Here is a 19,130-nt window from a genome sequence, read left to right as displayed (position 1 = left end):
TTGCCAGCCTTGTGACCCTCCACGATCTTGTCTCTGATGGCCTTGGAATGCTCCTTTGTCTTCCCCATGTTGACCATGTATGAGTGCTGTTCACAAGTTTGGGGAGGGTCTTAAATAGTCAGAAAAGGCTGGAAAAAGAGATAATTAATCCAAACATGTGAAGCTCATTGTTCTTTGTGCCTGAACTACTTCTTAATACTTTAGGGGAACCAAACAGAATTCTGGTGGGTTGAGGGGTTGAATAATAAATGACCCTCTGAAACAACTTTTCACAATTTAAAAAAAAAAATAAACAAAGAAATAACATTCTTTTTTGCTGCAGTGCATTTCACACTTCCAGGCTGATCTACAGTCCAAATGTCACAATGCCAAGTTAATTCCAAATGTGTAAGGGTACTGGGAGAAGGATTTAGGGCGGATTCTGTCGGATGAGGATTGGGAGCGTTGCTTCCTGATGAACCATAAACTCCCGAGTTCCAGTGAGGCCTCGGAGAAGGGGTATAAACTGCAATATAGGTGGTACCTCACACCTGACAGGTTACACAAATTTTCTCCCTCAATTTCAAACTGCTGCTGGAGGTGTGGAAATGACATTGGCTCCCTTTTGCATATCTGGTGGGACTGCCCCTTGATTAGAACATTCTGGGACCAAGTGTTCCGAAATTATGGTTTGATCACAGGCAAGCACATCACTGGTACTCCGGAGATGGCATTGCTCTCCATGATTCCCGGTTCGGTGAGATCCCAAAAAAAGGACATCCTTAAATTTTGCCTAGCAGCTGCTAGAACGGTCATCCCCCACCGATGGCGAGACCCGGTTCCCCCCGATGTTGTGGAGTGGTTTTCAGAATTTGAAACCATCTTTAGGATGGAGGAAATTGAAGCAGACCTTTCACAGACAAGGGTCTCCTTCTTAGGTACCTGGACTGAATGGATTCTATTTAAAGATTCTGCTCGTTTCCCTGACCTGTTTACCTGAATACACCTGTCTATTCTACAGTCGATTACTAAGCTACTCTTCCTTTCTTTTCATGTTCTCATTTTAAATATCTTTTCTTGAGCCCCACCTAATTGGGCTCCCCCCTCTATTTTTTCTTCTTTCTATCTCCCCCCTGGGTGAGCTGTTCACCTTCCACCAGCTCGGTGTGATAGGTCTGTACCATGATTTACCAGTTACTTTTATAATGATACCATCTGCGTGCATGTCTCGCTTTAGGGGACATGGGCGAACTGATTTTAGGTATGCTTTACTTTATTTACGGTAATGAAAGTCCTCGCCTGTTGAGGGGCAAGGAGTCATTGCTTATATGTTAAAGATACCGTAGTCATTCTTGAGGGTTTATTCCCTCTAATTTTTTTTTTTTTTCTCTCTTTTTTGTAAGATTTATGCAAGGTTTGTGAATGAGTGTTTTTTTGTGTTTATAGCGAACTAGGAGAGACAAGAGTGGACCCTCTGGACCGTGGGGAGCCCTACCCCTGGGCGAGCGACCTAGGTGATAACGACCCCTATACAGGGACCGCAAGGAGCAAGCCCAGAGGTCACTTACCCACGGTGAGATACCAGTAGGGACGGCTCCAGGAAGAGAGATAAACGAATGCAGGATACTGAGGAAGAATACGGGAAGCAGCTAGAGAGCCCGGAGGGCTGGGAGGCAGGAACGGAGCGGAGCTGAGGGAAGGAAAACAAAACAAAGACCATAGGTAAACCACAGGAAAAGAAGAACGGGGACTGCAGGTAACAACAAGGAGGAAACGGAGTGAACCAGAGAGAACCGGAAGGTAGCACGGTAAGGCACAGAGTGCAGGTACTTGAGCAGGGAATACGAAGGGCCAAACGTAATAGCAAACGTGCTAAAACAATCAGGCACCAGGAAGCAGGAAGAACTACCTTTTATAGGAGGAGCAGGAACAGGATTGGATGGAAAGAACATGTGACTTCAGGAGGAGGTAACAGAGACGCTGGGCCTGCGAGCTACAGGGAAGCTAGAGCGCCTGCGCAGAGAAAGAACACCTGCAGAGGAGCATGCAGACCGGGACGCTGGAGCGGTGGAAACGGCGACGCTGGAGCGTGCAGACCGGGACGCTGGAGCGAAGGAACGAGGACGCTGGAGCGTAGCGGAGGATGTAACAGTACCCCCCTTCTTATACCCCCCTTTACGAAGAGTAGCAAAAAACCTATTGAGAATACGAGGAGCATCAATGTTCTCCAAGGGCTCCCAGGACCTCTCCTCCGGACCAAAACCCTTCCAGTCCACCAGAAAAAACTCTTTTCCCCGAACCTTTTTAACAGCCAAAATGTCCTTAACCTCAAAAATGTTGTCCGTGCTGGCAGGTTGAGAAGAGGAACAAGAGGGAGAATGAAAACGGTTAAAGACGGCTGGTTTGAGAAGAGAGACATGAAACGTATTGGGTATACGGAGCGAAGCAGGCAATTTCAGCTTGTAGGCGACTTCGTTGACTCGACGTAGAATCTCAAAAGGACCGATGAACCGTGGACCAAGCTTGTAGGAAGGAATCTTGAGTCTGATGAATTTTGAAGAAAGCCAAACTTTGTCACCAGGAGAAAAAGGAGGAGAATCTAAACGCCTCTTGTCTGCTTGTCTCTTCATTCTAGAAGAAGCTAGATTTAAGGTCCCTTTGACCTCGCTCCAGATGGAAGAAAAGTTGAGAGCCGTAGAGTCAGCAGCTGGAACACCAGAGGCAGGAGAAACCGGTAGGGGAACACTTGGATGCCGTCCAAAAACAACAAAAAATGGAGACTTTGCGGAGGACTCGCTGGAATGGTTGTTATAGGCAAACTCCGCCCAAGGAAGTAGTTCGACCCAGTCATTATGGTGAGCATTAGAAAAATGCCGAAGATAAGCAGCCAAGGTTTGGTTGGTACGTTCTGCTTGACCGTTAGTTTGAGGGTGATACGAGGAAGAGAAGTCCAGATTCACCTTTAAAAGTTTGCACAAAGCTCTCCAAAAGCGAGAAGTAAATTGAACCCCTCTGTCTGACACGATGTGTTGAGGAAGACCATGGAATTTGAAGATGTTAAGAATAAAAATGTTAGCCAACTCAGGAGCTGAAGGTAAACCGGATAATGGAATGAAGTGAGCCATCTTAGAGAATCTGTCCACAACGACGAGGATGACCGTGCAGGCAGAAGAGCAAGGTAGATCGGTGATGAAGTCCATTGCGATGTGTTGCCAAGGTGCGGACGGAACAGGAAGAGGAAGGAGATTTCCATGCGGTAGTCGCCTGGGTACCTTGTTTCTGGCACAAGAAGGACAAGAGGCTACGAAGTCCTTTACGTCTTGACGTAAAGTAGGCCACCAATAGTAACGCGAAATGAGAAGAAAAGTTTTTCTAATACCGGCATGACCAGCCAATTTGGAAGAATGGCCCCAAGATAAGACCCTCTTAGTGTCTTCATCCAAGACAAGAGTTTTGCCCGGAGGAGGTTGGAACATCCGTAAAGGGGCTACGGTGACCATCTTAGTAGGGTCAATGATGTAAGCTGGCTCCTCCACGGTATCTGACGATTGGAAGGACCTGGACAGGGCGTCAGCTCTTATGTTTTTGTTGCCGGGCCGAAAACGAAGTTCGAACTCAAAGCGAGCAAAGAACAAGGACCATCTAGCTTGACGTGGATTCAATCTTTGCGCAGTCTGTAGGTAAGTAAGATTCTTGTGATCGGAGAAGATTACAAACGGGTGCACCGAGCCCTCCAGTAGATATCTCCACTCGCCTAGAGCCAATTTGATGGCCAGCAATTCTCGATCTTCAATTGTGTAATTTCGTTCAGAGGGTGAAAAGGCTTTTGAGAAGAAGCCGCACGGTGCCGTTAGACCCTCAGGAGTCTTTTGTGAGAGCACAGCTCCAGCTCCGGTAGAGGAGGCGTCAACTTCCAGAATAAAAGGCTTGTTCACCTCCGGGTGATGCAAGACTGGGGCAGAAGAAAAAGATCTCTTGAGAAGGACAAAGGACTTCTCGGCCTCAGGAGACCAATCCTTGGAGCAGGAACCTTTGCGAGTGAGAGAAGAGAGAGGACGAATCATGGAGGAGAAATGTGGGATGAATTGCCTGTAGTAATTGGCGAATCCGATGAAGCGTTGAATGGCTTTCACTCCGCAGGGCCGTGGCCAGTTAATAATGGCATTCACCTTCTCAGGGTCCATCTTAAGGCCGGAGTCAGAGACAATGTAACCAAGGAAAGGTAGTGAGGTTTGCTCAAACAAGCACTTCTCTATCTTGGCATACAAGTGGTTCTCTCTTAGGCGTTGCAAGACCTCGCGGACACTCCTGCGATGTGACGGAAGATCAGAAGAAAAAATAAGGATATCATCCAAATAAACCAAAACACAAGAGTACAGAAGATCCCGGAACACATCGTTAACGAACTCTTGGAAAACCGCAGGAGCATTGCAGAGACCGAAAGGCATGACTAAATACTCGTAATGTCCATCCCGGGTGTTAAAAGCTGTTTTCCACTCATCACCAGAGCGGATCCGGACCAAATTGTAAGCGCCTCGTAAATCCAACTTAGTAAAAATACGAGCGCCACGGAGGCGATCGAAGAGCTCCGGAATAAGGGGCAGAGGATACCGATTCTTAATCGTGATGCTGTTCAAACCCCGATAGTCTATACAAGGTCTTAAGGAACCGTCCTTCTTCTTCACAAAGAAGAACCCTGCTCCAGCAGGGGAGGAGGATTTCCGGATGAATCCTTTAGCTAGGTTCTCTTGTATGTACTCAGACATAGATTTGGTCTCAGCTGCAGAAAGCGGGTAAATCCTTCCCCTAGGTGGAGAACGGCCGGGAAGAAGCTCCACAGGACAATCGTAAGAACGATGGGGAGGAAGATTCTCAGCCTCTCGCTTGTTGAAGACGTCAGCGTAAGACCAGTAAGGAGAAGGTAACCCGTCAGGAACTTCAGCAGGCTGGGTACGAGAAACCGGACATACAGACCGAAGGCAACGATCATGGCACGAAGGACCCCACCGAAGTACATCTCCAGTGCGCCAATTCAGTGTGGGCTCATGTAGTCGAAGCCAAGGGAGACCCAGCAGGAAGGCGTAGGAAAGGTTAGGCAGAACATAAAAAGCGATCTTCTCGCGATGAAGGGCCCCAATTTGTATCTCCACCTCTTCAGTGACGAGGGAAATTGCATCTTGTAAAGGTCTTCCATCCACAGAGGCGATCAGACGGGGAGTGTCCAAAGAGATTACTGGTACGCGAAGCCTCCGAACCGCCTCAAGACTGATAAAATTGCCTGCCGCTCCAGAATCCACATACGCCACCTCGGAAGATTGATGCTGGTTAGAGAAAAAAAGAATGGAAAGAGTCAAAGGTTGAGAGGAAACGCGGGCACCTAGGGAGGCCTCTCTTACCTGTCCTAGGCGGAAGAGTTTTCCGGTCTGTCAGGGCAACTGCGGAGTAAATGGGTTGCACTACCACAATAGAAGCAGAGGCCCTGGGTGCGTCTCTCTTTGCGGCGTTGTTCCGCCATTTTAACTCGATCCACTTGCATAGGTTCAGAGGTTGGAACAGTAGAGGGAACAGAAACGGGAGCACGAGAAATACTAGACTGACGGAAGGTAGCGGAGACAGGCATAGATCTCCTCTCTCGAGCAGACTCCCGCGAACGCTCCTGGAAGCGGAGGTCGATCCGAGTGGCGAGAGAGATAAGGTCCTCCAGGGTAGTTGGAGTGTCACGACCGGCGAGCTCGTCTTTAATACGACTGGACAGGCCTCGCCAGAAAGCACCCACAAGAGCCTCATTGTTCCACCCTAACTCCGAGGCCAAAGTACGAAAGCGGATGGCATATTGTCCAACGGAGGAAGAACCCTGACGCAGATTAAAGAGAGACTCGGTCGTAGAGGCTAAACGTCCGGGCTCATCGAAAACTTTCCGAAACGTCTCAAGAAAGTCCTCCAGGTGGCTGACAACGGGATCGTCACGCTCCCATAAGGGGTTCACCCAAGCTAATGCCTCCCCCTCAAGATGAGACACTATGAACGCCACTCTCGCCCGATCTGATGGATACTGAAGTGGGAGAAGCTCAAAGTGGAGGCGGCATTGATTTAAAAAACCCCTGCAAAGTTTTGGATCGCCAGAGTACCTGGGAGGTTTACCCAAACGAGGGGGAGGGTGAGCGGTAGACGGAGGACTGGAGTCAAGGGAAGAGGCTTGTGTGACCACAGCTGGGGCAGACTGGAGACTAAACAAACGGTCATCAATAGAGGCCATATAACTCAGCATGCGGGATTGGGTATCGCGTTGCTGGGCAAGCTCTTGTTGGAGACTAACTAACTGGGCGGCGTTAACTGGGTCTGAAGTCTGTATCGAGGTAAGGCGGGACTCCATAGACTTCATAAAAGCCATTATGCACCGTTGGTTTTCACGCAAATGGGCTAGCTCTTTCTGGGCCGAGAAAGGGGTACCCGCGGGGTCCATGGCCTGATTGTACTATAGCGAACTAGGAGAGACAAGAGTGGACCCTCTGGACCGTGGGGAGCCCTACCCCTGGGCGAGCGACCTAGGTGATAACGACCCCTATACAGGGACCGCAAGGAGCAAGCCCAGAGGTCACTTACCCACGGTGAGATACCAGTAGGGACGGCTCCAGGAAGAGAGATAAACGAATGCAGGATACTGAGGAAGAATACGGGAAGCAGCTAGAGAGCCCGGAGGGCTGGGAGGCAGGAACGGAGCGGAGCTGAGGGAAGGAAAACAAAACAAAGACCATAGGTAAACCACAGGAAAAGAAGAACGGGGACTGCAGGTAACAACAAGGAGGAAACGGAGTGAACCAGAGAGAACCGGAAGGTAGCACGGTAAGGCACAGAGTGCAGGTACTTGAGCAGGGAATACGAAGGGCCAAACGTAATAGCAAACGTGCTAAAACAATCAGGCACCAGGAAGCAGGAAGAACTACCTTTTATAGGAGGAGCAGGAACAGGATTGGATGGAAAGAACATGTGACTTCAGGAGGAGGTAACAGAGACGCTGGGCCTGCGAGCTACAGGGAAGCTAGAGCGCCTGCGCAGAGAAAGAACACCTGCAGAGGAGCATGCAGACCGGGACGCTGGAGCGGTGGAAACGGCGACGCTGGAGCGTGCAGACCGGGACGCTGGAGCGAAGGAACGAGGACGCTGGAGCGTAGCGGAGGATGTAACAGTGTTACTCTTCTCGAATTGTATATTATAAGAAAAAGTACTTTGATCATTGACGTAGTTTTCAACTACTGTTTTTCTTGTAAAATTCTCTTCTCTTTAATAAAAATATATTTAACCACAAATGTGTAAGGGTACTGTCACACATTGGCACTTTGATCGCTACGACGGTACGATCCGTGACGTTCCAGCGATATCCATACGATATCGCTGTGTCTGACACGCAGCAGCGATCAGGGACCCTGCTGAGAATCGTACGTCGTAGCAGATCGTTTGGAACTTTCTTTCGTCGCTGGATCTCCCGCTGTCATCGCTAGATCGTTGTGTGTGACAGCGATCCAGCGATGCGTTCGCTGGTAACCAGGGTAAACATCGGGTTACTAAGCGCAGGGCCGCGCTTAGTAACCCGATGTTTACCGTGGTTACCAGCGTAAAAGTAAAAAAAAAAAAACAGTACATACTCACATTCCGGTGTCTGTCCCCCGGCGTTCTGCTTCTCTGCACTGTGAGCGCCGGCCAGCCGGAAAGCGAGCACAGCGGTGACGTCACCGCTGTGCTTTCCGGCGCTTTCCGGCTGGCAGACACAGTGCAGAGAAGCACAGCGCCGGGGGACAGACACCGGAATATGAGTATGTACTGTTTGGTTTTTTTAACGTTTACGCTGGTAACCACGGTAAACATCGGGTTACTAAGCGCGGCCCTGCGCTTAGTAACCCGATGTTTACCCTGGTTACCCGGGGACTTCGGCATCGTTGGTCGCTGGAGAGTTGTCTGTGTGACAGCTCCCCAGCGACCACACAACCACTTACCAACGATCACGGCCAGGTCGTATCGCAGGTCGTATCGCTGGTCGTGATCGTTGGTAAATCGTTTAGTGTGACAGTACCCTTTACCTGCTAAATCTGCAGGGGGTTGAATACTACTTGTAGGCACTGTATACTGGAGCTGCCTGAGAAGTGTGTGACAGGAGAAGAAATAAATATTCTCCTTGGCTGACTGAGCAAAGATGACTGAGGCTGGAACAAATAAATCCTTTGTGCTCTGAGGTAAAGATATATTTCTTCTCCTCGGCTTACAGATATACATAGGTGCTTACGATCCTGCTCCTGTCAGTTTACACACAGGTGCAAAAGCAGTGTTTCTTCAGACTGCAGCCTGCCCGTGCCCCAAAGCCATTTTATTAAATTCTCAGAAAACCCTTTTGGAGGACCTGGGCTATTTTGGTCTTAATAACCAAACATTGTAGATTATGAGCCTTCGCGGGCAGGGTCCTCTCTCCTCCTGTACCAGTTATGACTTGTATTGTTCAAGATTATTGTACTTGTTTTTATTATGTATACCCCTCCTTACATGTAAAGCACCATGGAATAAATGGCGCTATAACAATAAATAATAATAATTCTTTCAACACATTTGAGGAGCCATAACTTGTATTTTTAGTAGCTGCAGCTGTATGAGGTTTTTTAGGTTTTTTTTTTTTTGCATGTTATCTGCTATTTGTCAGTGGCATTATTTTAACACAATGAGGGTATAAGTGCCCTACAATGTGTCATATGCTTAATTATGTGTTTTTGTGGCATTTTTTCGCTAAATTAAAATGTTTTTATTTGGAAAACTCACATTTTGGCATATTAAACATTATTTAAACACTCAAAAATAGGTGTTTTTTTAAACTTAGAAGATGTGGGTATGCGACGATTTGAATGGAGTTTATTATCTCGGCTTCTGGCTTCTCAGCGTTAGGCTGGGGTCAGACGAGCATATGGCATCGGATGCGATATGCTAATGACACTTGGCTCCTGCTCTGCTGCAAGCAGGAGCTGAGTGTCATGCGTCTGTGCTCCGAGCCTCTCGCACAGCTGCGGAGGAAATGAATTTCTCCATCTCCTCCATTGTCGGGGTCAGCATATATTGCACATTACTCGGATGATATCCAAGTGATGTGAGTTGTCTCACTCACAACCATACGCTTATATGATGCGAGTGAGCTGAGACTCGGCTGAGTGTTGGTGACAATCGCGGCATGCTGCAATTTCACTCGCACGTATAATACAGCCGAGCAAAAAAACGCTGATGTGAGCTGCCCCAAAGATGAATGCTGGCCCGAGTGCTATGCGATGTTTTATCGCATAGCACTCGTCGCATAGCATTCATCGCTAGTGTGACCCCGGCCTTAGACGGGCAGCCTCTTTCACCACATTTCCAACAGGATCTAACAGGCTTTGATAAATGATTAAATTAAGAGGTCAAACTGTAGGGATCTGTTGCTCTACGAGCTCAGGCATATATGCGCGTGCACACATTTTTTACATGAAAGGGTTCATAATTTTATATTTGATTTTGAGCTTTATATGCACCTTTGCAGTCATTAGAATGTATAACCTGCCTGGATTAAAAATAAATAATGCTTCACGCAATGTAAGTAGATGAACCTGGAGAATTGTGGGCTAGATAAGGAGTAAATTATTTCTGTTAGGCCTATTGAATGCATTTAGAAAAACCATAGGAAAATATCACCTGTTTACATGATCTTCCCAGTCGTCAGGGGGTGGAGGAGCTTCAGTGTCCGTTCGTACAAAAATGACATGACGTTCACATTCATTCATAACACTTCTGGCCTTCTGGTTGTCATACAACGGCATGGGGGATGGAGAGACCGTCTCAACATCAATGGGGACATCTGCTTCACTGGAAATTAACTTGATATTACTTAGATAATACTTGAAAAAGTGGTCAATCATGTTACTGTGCAAAGCTGAATACTAAAAGAATATATCAAAAGGGGTTGTCTCCTCTCAACTTGCTGAACTGATGAACGAAGAGGTGGTTCGGATGCACGGCCACCGCTGCAATATAACGAGGCATTTTAGAACCTTGCTCTTAAGTTGAGACAATTCCCTTAGGTTTTTTTTTCTGGATGCTTTTTTTTTTTTTTTTTTAGAAATAAAACTGTCTTCATTGAAGAATAAACAAAGGCTACATGGATTATTCAGCAGCATTAGAAAAGATTTGACAAATAGAGTTTTACAGTACTTTGCACACAGACACTGTATTATAACTATAACCAACTCCCCCCGGGCACACATTCACACCTTCATAGCGCAATGTCAATCAAGCCCAACAGGAGTTCTGCCGTCAATTTGCTCTCTCATGTACCAGTCTGTAAAGTGGAAGCAACCATGAATCGGCTGGCGTATAATGTCTGGGCATTAATAAAAGAAGACCATGTAAGGAAAAAAACATTCAGTACATTATTCTTTATTCAATATGGACTCTATCCAGTCCATCTTGAAGAGATAAGCTACCTTCGTAGTAATTAAGCTCAAAGAATGAGTATTATCTTGTGCCCATAAATGAAGAATACTTTTGCGGGTGGCTGTCGCCCAGATGAATAATGCGACACTGCTGAACAGACAGCCGCACCAACTGATCTTGTGGGAGAATGTTGAATATGGCCCACTCCGGAGAAAGAGAGAAAGATACACCAAAGGTATTCGTGAGATGTTCGAAGAGTGTATCTCAAACCTCCCTTTTTTATGGACAGTACCAGAAACAATGAAAAATATCAGTTGGAGAATGTAAGCATTTAGGGCAGTGAAAATCCCCTGAAGGGGACATTTTAGATTTAACCTCTGGGGAGATATTTGCTCTATAGAAAATCATGAGAGACATGGTTATGTAACCATCCTACAGTAACATAGAGTTAATACGTACTGTGGCTTTCAAGAGGTCTTTTACCTGGTTTGAGTGACTTGTATATAAAACTCAAAGAGTAAGGCCTCTTTCACACTTCCGTCTTTCTTGTTCCGTCACAATGCGTCGTTTTGTGAAAAAAAACGGATCCAGAAAATGTTTCTGCTGGATCTGTTTTTTTCTCATAGACACGTATTATCGACGGATTGTGACGGATGGCATTCCGTTTCATCCGTTGTGTACTGGATCCATCGTAAAATTGCTGTCCGTCGCGCAAGACTGCTACATCATCACAGGTCATTGCTCGCAAGGCATTACTGGGAATGGGAGCTGCCGGCAGCATCGCGAGCATCGGGAAGGCTGCGGGGGACGCCGGAAGGTAAGAATATCACAATTTTTTATTTTTTAAATTATTTTTAACCTGGGTTGTGTTGTGTATGCGTTTTCGCAGCGGAAAAATGCGGCAAAGACGCATACACAACGTGTGCACATAGCCTCGACGGATCAGTCAAAAAAACGGGCCCAGTGCACCCGGTTTTTAAAATCTGCACAGGATCTGTCTTTTCAACATTTTGAAGGATTGTGACTGATTGTAAAAAACGGAAGAGTGAAAGAGGCCTAATTCCCCGCGTGGGCTTTAATGGAGATTAAGTTTAGAGGGTGCACTCTAACGTCGTCCGGTATATCCCGCAGTACCGAGTAGTGTTGAGCATTCCGATACCGCAAGTATCGGCCGATACTTGCGGTATCGGAATTCCGATACCGAGTTCCGATACTTTTGTGATATCGGAAATCGGATCCATATTCATGTAAAAAATAAAGAATTAAAATAAAAAATATGGATATACTCACCTCTCCGGCGGCCCCTGGACCTTACCGCTGTAACCGGCAGCCTCCGTTCCTAAGAATGAGTGCGTGAAGGGCCTTCGATGACGTCGCGGCTTCTGATTGGTCGCGTGCCGCTCATGTGACCGCTCACGCGACCAATCACAGGCCGCGACGTCATCGCAGGTCCTAAACTCCTCATTGAGATTATATGAGATAAGTGTAGACTGATTTGTACTTTGAAATGTATGGGGATTTGCCCAGAGGTCATACACTTTGTTAGAGGTGTATATAACAACGTCCACACAATCTGAAATCCCAGCTCTAGAAAAGGAACTTGCAACTTACACTGCACTCTCTTGTTGTCTCCGCGGAGTAATGAAAAGTGTTCGAGTGGGACGGGCATTACTGGCATCTGGGTGGGCCGTCCATGGTTTTGCGTAACTGTGGTCAAGAAAAACCAAGTCCAACTCTCGCTCGTGTACAGACAACTGAAAGAGGAGAGACGTGCCCATTCTTCTAAAAGATTGTAAGTCTCGATCACTTGTCCTATGCGTCATCTTTATTACTCCACAGACCCAGGGTCTGCAGAGAGCACAACACAAATCCTGTTACAAAAGAAACAACAAAATACGAGTTTTAGCCATACAATTTCCAGCAGATTTCAAAATGCAAATTGCCTACATTAACATTTTAGATAAAATACCTTGTAAAAATCCCTGAGCTCCCCAGATTCTGACACCTTATTCCGTTTTGCTCGGCCTCGTTCCACTGCAGAGATATTCACAATTGTTGCTTTTGGAGAGTATATGAAATCTCTTTTTGTAGAGCAACTGGGGAGTCTTCAAAGAGGCCATGCGCTTTCATCCCTCCATCCCAGATGATGCCAATCTCAGCTTGGCACTGGAGACTGCTTGATCTGCTGCTGAGCTGTGATAGGCATTGTCTGGAAGGGAGGTGTGAAAGTGCATGCACCAGAAAAAATGCAGAACAAACAGCCAATTGAACACAAGCAGAGATTTCACATATTATGCTCCAAAAGTAATAAATGTGAATATCTCTGTAATGAGCGACATAGCACAAAAAGGAATTATGTGGCAGAATCAGGGAACCTCTGGGATTTTTTTTTTTTACAAGGCAACTAAAGGGACTCTGTCAGCACAGAATGACTGTTCACACCAAATACAGACGCTGCCAATCGTTTATATGCACCTTTCCACCTGCTTGTTTTCCATCTATCTCTGCCCTTCTCTGGCTCTATGAAGCCAGAGCTGTCAATAAAAGAAGTGTGTGGGGAAGTGTAGATTGAGGGAAACCAATAAGGGAGGAAAGTGTATGTAAATGATTGGCTCCGCCGTGATGCACAGAGTGGTGGGACTTAGTTTGAACAGTCATTCTGTGCGGACAAAGTCCCTTTAGCACAATAATTTTGAACAAGTCACAGATCCTGTTTAATAACCCACTCCCAAAATGTGATGTACATGGAGCAGGCTGGTGATAGCAGCATTGAAACTGTTCAGTCCCTGAGCATAGGAATGAAATAGGTTGCCCATTGCAAAGCCACTTCCAATCACAACACAATTACAGTGTGCTGATGGAGATTACCCACCCCCTTGCTGTCATCATTGTAGGATAATGTCAAAACTACAATATTCTGTGGAATTCAAATACTGAAAAATATATCAGAGGTTCAAGTCACCTAGGGGGAATTAAAGGGAATCTGTCATGTAAAAAAAATGCTGTTCATCTGCAGGTTAATAGGGTTCTGAAGCTGCCCGGTCGCACGGACTGACAGCCCCACTGCCAGGAAGTAACAAACTTAAAAGGGAATCTATCACCCCCTGGGATATATATTTATTTATTTTACTCTTATATAGCGCGAATAATTCCACAGCGCTTTACAGACATTATCGGCACTGTCTCTGATGGGGCTCACAATCTAAATTCCCTATCAGTATGTCTTTGGAGTGTGGGAGGAAACCGGAGAACCCGGAGGAAACCCACGCAAACACGGGGAGAACATACAAAACTCCTTACAGATGTTGTCCTTGGTTGGATTTGAACCAAGAACCCCAGCGCTGCAAAGCTGTAGCGCTAACCACTGAGCCACCGTATTTTCCTTTACCTATTAATATGGGCATGCAGGTGATAGAAATGTTAAAGGGAACCTGTCACCCCGTTTTTTCCGTATGAGATAAAAATACTGTTAAATAGGGCCTGAGCTGTGCATTGCAACAGTGTATTTTGTGGACCCCGATTCCCCACCTATGCTGCCAAAATACGTTACCAAAGTAGCCGTTTTCGCCTGTCAATCAGGCTGGTCTGGTCAAAAGGGCGTGGTGTCTTCCCCCAGATCTTGCTTAGTTTTCCGTTGGTGGCGTAGTGGTTTGCGCATGCCCAAGGTCCCGAATCCACTGCACAGGGGAGTGAAAACAGCGCGATGTGTGCTATTTCATTGGTGATCGGTGGGGGCGGCCATCTTCCTTTGGCCGCGCGTGCGCAGAAGCGGCGCTCTGCTGGCCGCGGCTTCAGGAAAATGGCCGCGGGATGCCGCGCGTGCGCAGATGGAGATCGCGGCGGCCATTTTCCTGACGCCGAGATGCGAATTCTGCTTCAGGAAAATGGCCGCCGCGATCTCCATCTGCGCACGAACGGCATCCCGCGGCCATTTTCCTGAAGCCGCGGGCAGCAGAGCGCTCCATCTGCGCACGCGCGGCCAAAGGAAGATGGCCGCCCCCACCGATCAACAGGGAAATAACGCACATCGCGCTCTTTTCACTCCCCTGTGCAGTGGATTCGGGACCTTGGGCATGCGCAAACCACTACGCCACCAACGGAAAACTAAGCAAGATCTGGGGGAAGACACCACGCCCATCTGACCAGACCAGCCTGATTGACAGGCGAAAACGACTACTTTGGTAACATATTTTGGCAGCATAGGTGGGGAATCAGGGTCCACAAAATACACTGTTGTAATGCACAGCTCAGGCCCTATTTAACAGTATTTTTATCTCATACGGAAAAAACGGGGTGACAGGTGCCCTTTAAACTAGTCCTACCTGTATGCCCATATCTTCGGTCTCATTGTTGAGAAGTCATATTTTATTTCTGTATTCTAATGATTTCTTGCAGGCCCCGGGGCATGTTGTGCCTGGAAGAAATCTCGGCCTCCTGTCTTCATTATCATACAACACCCCCCATCAGTGTCACAGTGCCTTGTGACGTGTAATGGTGGCGCCTGTGCACTGAAATAGTTCTATTATTTAGTACTTATTCCGCCTATCTATGGGCATTTGCTTCAGCGTCCTTTTGCACAGGCCAGTCACTGCTACTTCCGTTACAGTGATAAGATCCTCTCCCCGCTGTGCATACATGGGTGACAGGGGCATCAGAAATCGTATGGTACCTAACTATGCAGGGAGAAAGGAAGTGGGGAGAGCACCCTATCGCCATGCATGTTGGCGCCTGCGCAGAAGAACACTGAAGTCAAGGCCCATAGAAGTGTAGAAAATGTGCTGTATAATCGCGCTATAGCAGGGTGCAGGAACGGGATTGCGGGGCCACCATTACACGTCATAGGGCACTGTAACGCTGATGGGAGGTGGTTGGTATGATAATAAAGACACGAAGCATAGATTTCTTCTAGGCACCGCATACCCTGGAGCCAGGAAGAAATCATTAGCAGACAAAAATAAAATGATTTCCCAAGACCGCAAATATGAGGGCTATAGGTAGGATTAGTTTAACATTTCTATCACCTGCATGCCCCTATTAATAGGCTATATATGTCCCAGGGGGTGACTGATTCCTTTTAATTCCTCCCGGCAGCCTGGGGCTTTCAGTCATGGGGGGGTCAGAGCAGCGTCAGTCTCCTTCAGCACACAGGGGGCTGCGGCTGTAACTGCATCCCTGGCACTGACAATGCTCAGCAAGTCCCGATCCACATGTCTTCATCGGATATGCCAACCACCACCAGCCACAGATAACCTTGACAAAAGCCAGCATGACGGAAATGTTGGAAATTATCTGTACATATTGGTTGGGAATGAATTTAAGTATCACTTTATGCAAATGCAACCTACATTTTTCTACATTGACTCATTGATTACATACAGTGGGACAAACTCCTCGGACCTTTTTTCTGGCCCAGTCCATCTTTAATTCAGGACACAGGCAGTCCACGGGTTGTAGAATAGATAGGTTCTGTAGGGTTTATTTGTAACCTGAATTTGTATGCAAGTTGGAATATGGCTGAAAAATACCCCCAATACTTCATGGCTGATCTGTCTAATCCTGCTTGATGTCACGCAGCAAAAGAGCCATAAGTCAAGCTGGAGAAGGTGGTGCAGGGAAGGGAAAAGAGACAGAGGCTTGGCAAGTGCCAAGTATGAACAAGAAAATATTCAGCATCGCCAAAGGAATTGAAGTTTATTTAAAAAAAAAATTATATTTTATTGACACAACGTGAAAAACATGGTTTGGAAAGTGCTACCAGGTTCTGAAAGAACTTGAGCCTCATTTGCATACCAAAAAGGATTGGCCATGTAAAGGTATTGCTGGACTTTTCTTTAAAGGGAACCTGTCACCCCCAAAATCGAAGGTGAGCTAAGCCCACTGGCATCAGGGGCTTATCTACAGCATTCTGGAATGCTGTAGATAAGCCCCCGATGTAGCCTGAAACATGAGAAAAAGAGGTTAGATTATACTCACCTGGGCGGGCGGTCCGGGGTCTCCCGTCTTCTTACAATGACGTCCTCTTCTTGTCTTCACGCTGCGGCTCCAGCGCAGGTGTACTTTGTCTGCCGTGTTGAGTGCAGAGCAAAGTACTGCAGTGCGCAGGCGCCGGGAACGGTCAGAGAGGCCCAGTGACTCCCCTGGGTGAGTATAATCTAACCTCTTTTTCTCATCTTTCAGGATACATTGGGGGCTTATCTACAGCATTACAGAATGCTGTAGATAAGCCCCTGATGCCGGTGTGCTTAGCTCACCTTCGATTTTGGGGGTGACAGGTTCCCTTTAAAGAGCTACATGCTCATATAAAGTTTGGAGGTGAAATCCTGCTTACAGATTGACTTTAATGGGCTTATGATACTGATGACCTATTCAGCCTAAGGGTGCAGTCAGACGGCTGGCTAAATCGGACTGAGATCACAACGCAGTGCACTGGGCTGGCGACTCTCCCGAGTGTGACAGCAGCATAAAAATATGGTGGGATGGCAGCTCTCCCAAGCGTGACAGCTGCATAGAAATATATGAAGCGGGCACGCTTGGCTTGAGAGACCTGCCAGCCAGTCCGAGCATTCGCGTTCCAACCTTGGTTCGATTTGTACGGCCATATGACTGCATGATAAGGAGAAGTCATGGATATCATTTGGGTGGAAGCTGACACCCAGCACTCCCACTGATCAGCGGCTTTCAGCTACATAGGTGGCTGATGTGTACAGTGAGCGGAGATGACACAGCGCAGCGTCACGGACAGCGCAGCGTCACGGACAGCGTAGCGTCACGGACAGCGCAGAGTCACGGACAGCGCAGAGTCACGGACAGCGCAGAGTCACGGACAGCGCAGCGTCACGGACAGCGCAGCGTCACGGACAGCGCAGCGTCACGGACAGCGCAGCGTCACGGACAGCGTAGCGTCACGGACAGCGTAGCGTCACGGACAGCGCAGCACCACTCACTGGTAGAGGCCGCTGCAGCTCTGCCCCTATCAGAGCAAGAACTGAGCTACAGATCTGGAACACAAAGTGAACACAAGCAGACGGGCGGCTTGGAAGAAAGCTGAGTTCTGACAAAACCAAAATTTATGACCAAACCAAATGATCGGCTTAAAGGGGTTGTTCCGCCTTAGGCTATAAGTCTGCAGTTACTTTACATGACTCGTCTGGCGAATCCTCACCTCACATGCACTGCATGCTGTCAGGTGTTTTGCACACATGCAGTCACATGCCAACTAAACGTGTGCAGCCTCCCTCAGACTGGACATGTCTAGTCAGATTGTGGTTGGAACTATGGAAATCACATACTTGTAGCCCAACGCTGGAGAACCCCTTCATGACAGATAACACCGATCTCATTAATGGGAGCAGAGTGGCAGCCCCGGAGACCGACCAGTACTCGGTGAGTGGGGCGGTCTACATCCGACCACCATGGCCAGCGGATTGGGGGGTGCTGGGTGTGGGACCCCACTATGATACTGATGACTTATCCCCAGCACTGCTCAGCTGTGTGTCAGCCCATTGTTATGGCTTCTAGTCACGTGCCGGTCACTGTGCTGCCGGTAACCACAGCCTGTCAGTGCCGTGATAGACTCCCCCCGGTATGGACGGAGCAGGCGGCCGCACAATCAGCTGCTGCATCATTAGGTAAACATGTAACCGGATCAGCGAGCTGCGGAAGCGACTGCGCCACATATCACATGCACAACCGCGTCATTCACCACCTCTCCCGTATCACTGCGCGCTCACCTCCCGGGATTATTTATTTCTCCGCTTCATTATGGTGCGCGTTAGCTCCGCCTACTGCTCACAGTCGCTCAGCTCGGTCTACCGGTGGCTCAGGCCTCAGCACGTCGCTGCCGGAACGTGCTAACGTACAGAGGGCGGGACTGTGCGTGTGACGTCACGCTGTTTGAGGCGGGAAATATGAGGGGAGGAGCTGCAGTATAAATACTGGCGTGTAGCTGCGATAGCAGCACTTCGTTGTAGTCACTACAGGCTTACACGATGCTTAGGACGTGCCGTGGGCGCTCTGTGGCCACAAATACTTTTTTAGTTGTGTATTTTTTTTTTGTTTTTTTTTTATATTTAGAAACAGAATTCATATGGTTGTGAAAACTGCGTCCTTTTCTATTGTACTGAGCCAGTCTGCGTGTGGTCGTACCTAAATATCCGCTTTAGACGTTTTTCAAGCTGTTTCTGAGGGGGATTTTGCAGCAAAGTCGACCTCCATGTGAGCAGAGCCTTAGTTTCTCTGCACACAGTGTCTGCAGTGTTTTCATGGTGGTTTTATTCCCAGCTCTGCTTTTTCACAGCATTGCCTAATAAGGGGATAGCGCCCCCCAATGGCATAGCTAACACCCCGTGGCATCGGTCCTGAATGGTTTGGGAACCGGGCAAATTAACCACTTAGATGCCGCTGTTAATCCCCACGAGTGTTTGACTGCCATCACACTATCAGTATTTGGTCAGTATTTTACCTCAGTATTTGTAAGCCAAAACCAGGAGTGGGTGATAAATACAGAAGTGGTGCATATGTTTCTATTAGGGTATGTGCACACAATGCAGATTTGGTGCAGAATTTTCTGCACAAAATCTGCATCTTCTGGCAGAAAACGCACCTGCGTTTTTAGTGCATTTTTATTGTGTTTTTTGCAGTGCAGTTTTGGTGCAGTTTTTTAGTGCGTTTTTTGTGCGTTTTTTTATGCTGATTTGTCAGCTTTTTAAAGCTAA

General features: G+C 47.5%; 1 protein-coding gene across 2 annotated transcripts in view; it reads right to left on the bottom strand.

Moving 5' to 3' along the window:
* The window catches only part of KANSL3 (KAT8 regulatory NSL complex subunit 3), a 130,882-nt gene extending 112,566 nt beyond the window's left edge, over positions 1-18,316 (bottom strand). The window contains exons 1-3 of one of the 2 annotated variants that reach the window (XM_077262905.1): positions 18,147-18,316; positions 12,028-12,287; positions 9,679-9,849 (exon numbers count right to left, since the gene is read on the bottom strand). In XM_077262905.1, the coding sequence (XP_077119020.1) occupies positions 9,679-9,849; positions 12,028-12,239 (383 nt within the window). In that variant the 5' untranslated portion in view covers positions 12,240-12,287; positions 18,147-18,316. The remainder of the gene's footprint in view (positions 1-9,678; positions 9,850-12,027; positions 12,288-18,146) is intronic. The other variant, XM_077262906.1, reaches the window with a different exon arrangement.
* Positions 18,317-19,130: the final 814 nt, after the last annotated feature.

Source organism: Ranitomeya variabilis, chromosome 5 (genome assembly GCF_051348905.1).
Source record: "Ranitomeya variabilis isolate aRanVar5 chromosome 5, aRanVar5.hap1, whole genome shotgun sequence".
NCBI lineage: Eukaryota > Metazoa > Chordata > Amphibia > Anura > Dendrobatidae > Ranitomeya > Ranitomeya variabilis.
Note: the sequence above shows the minus strand (reverse complement) of the source record. Positions and strands in the feature narration are given on the sequence as shown.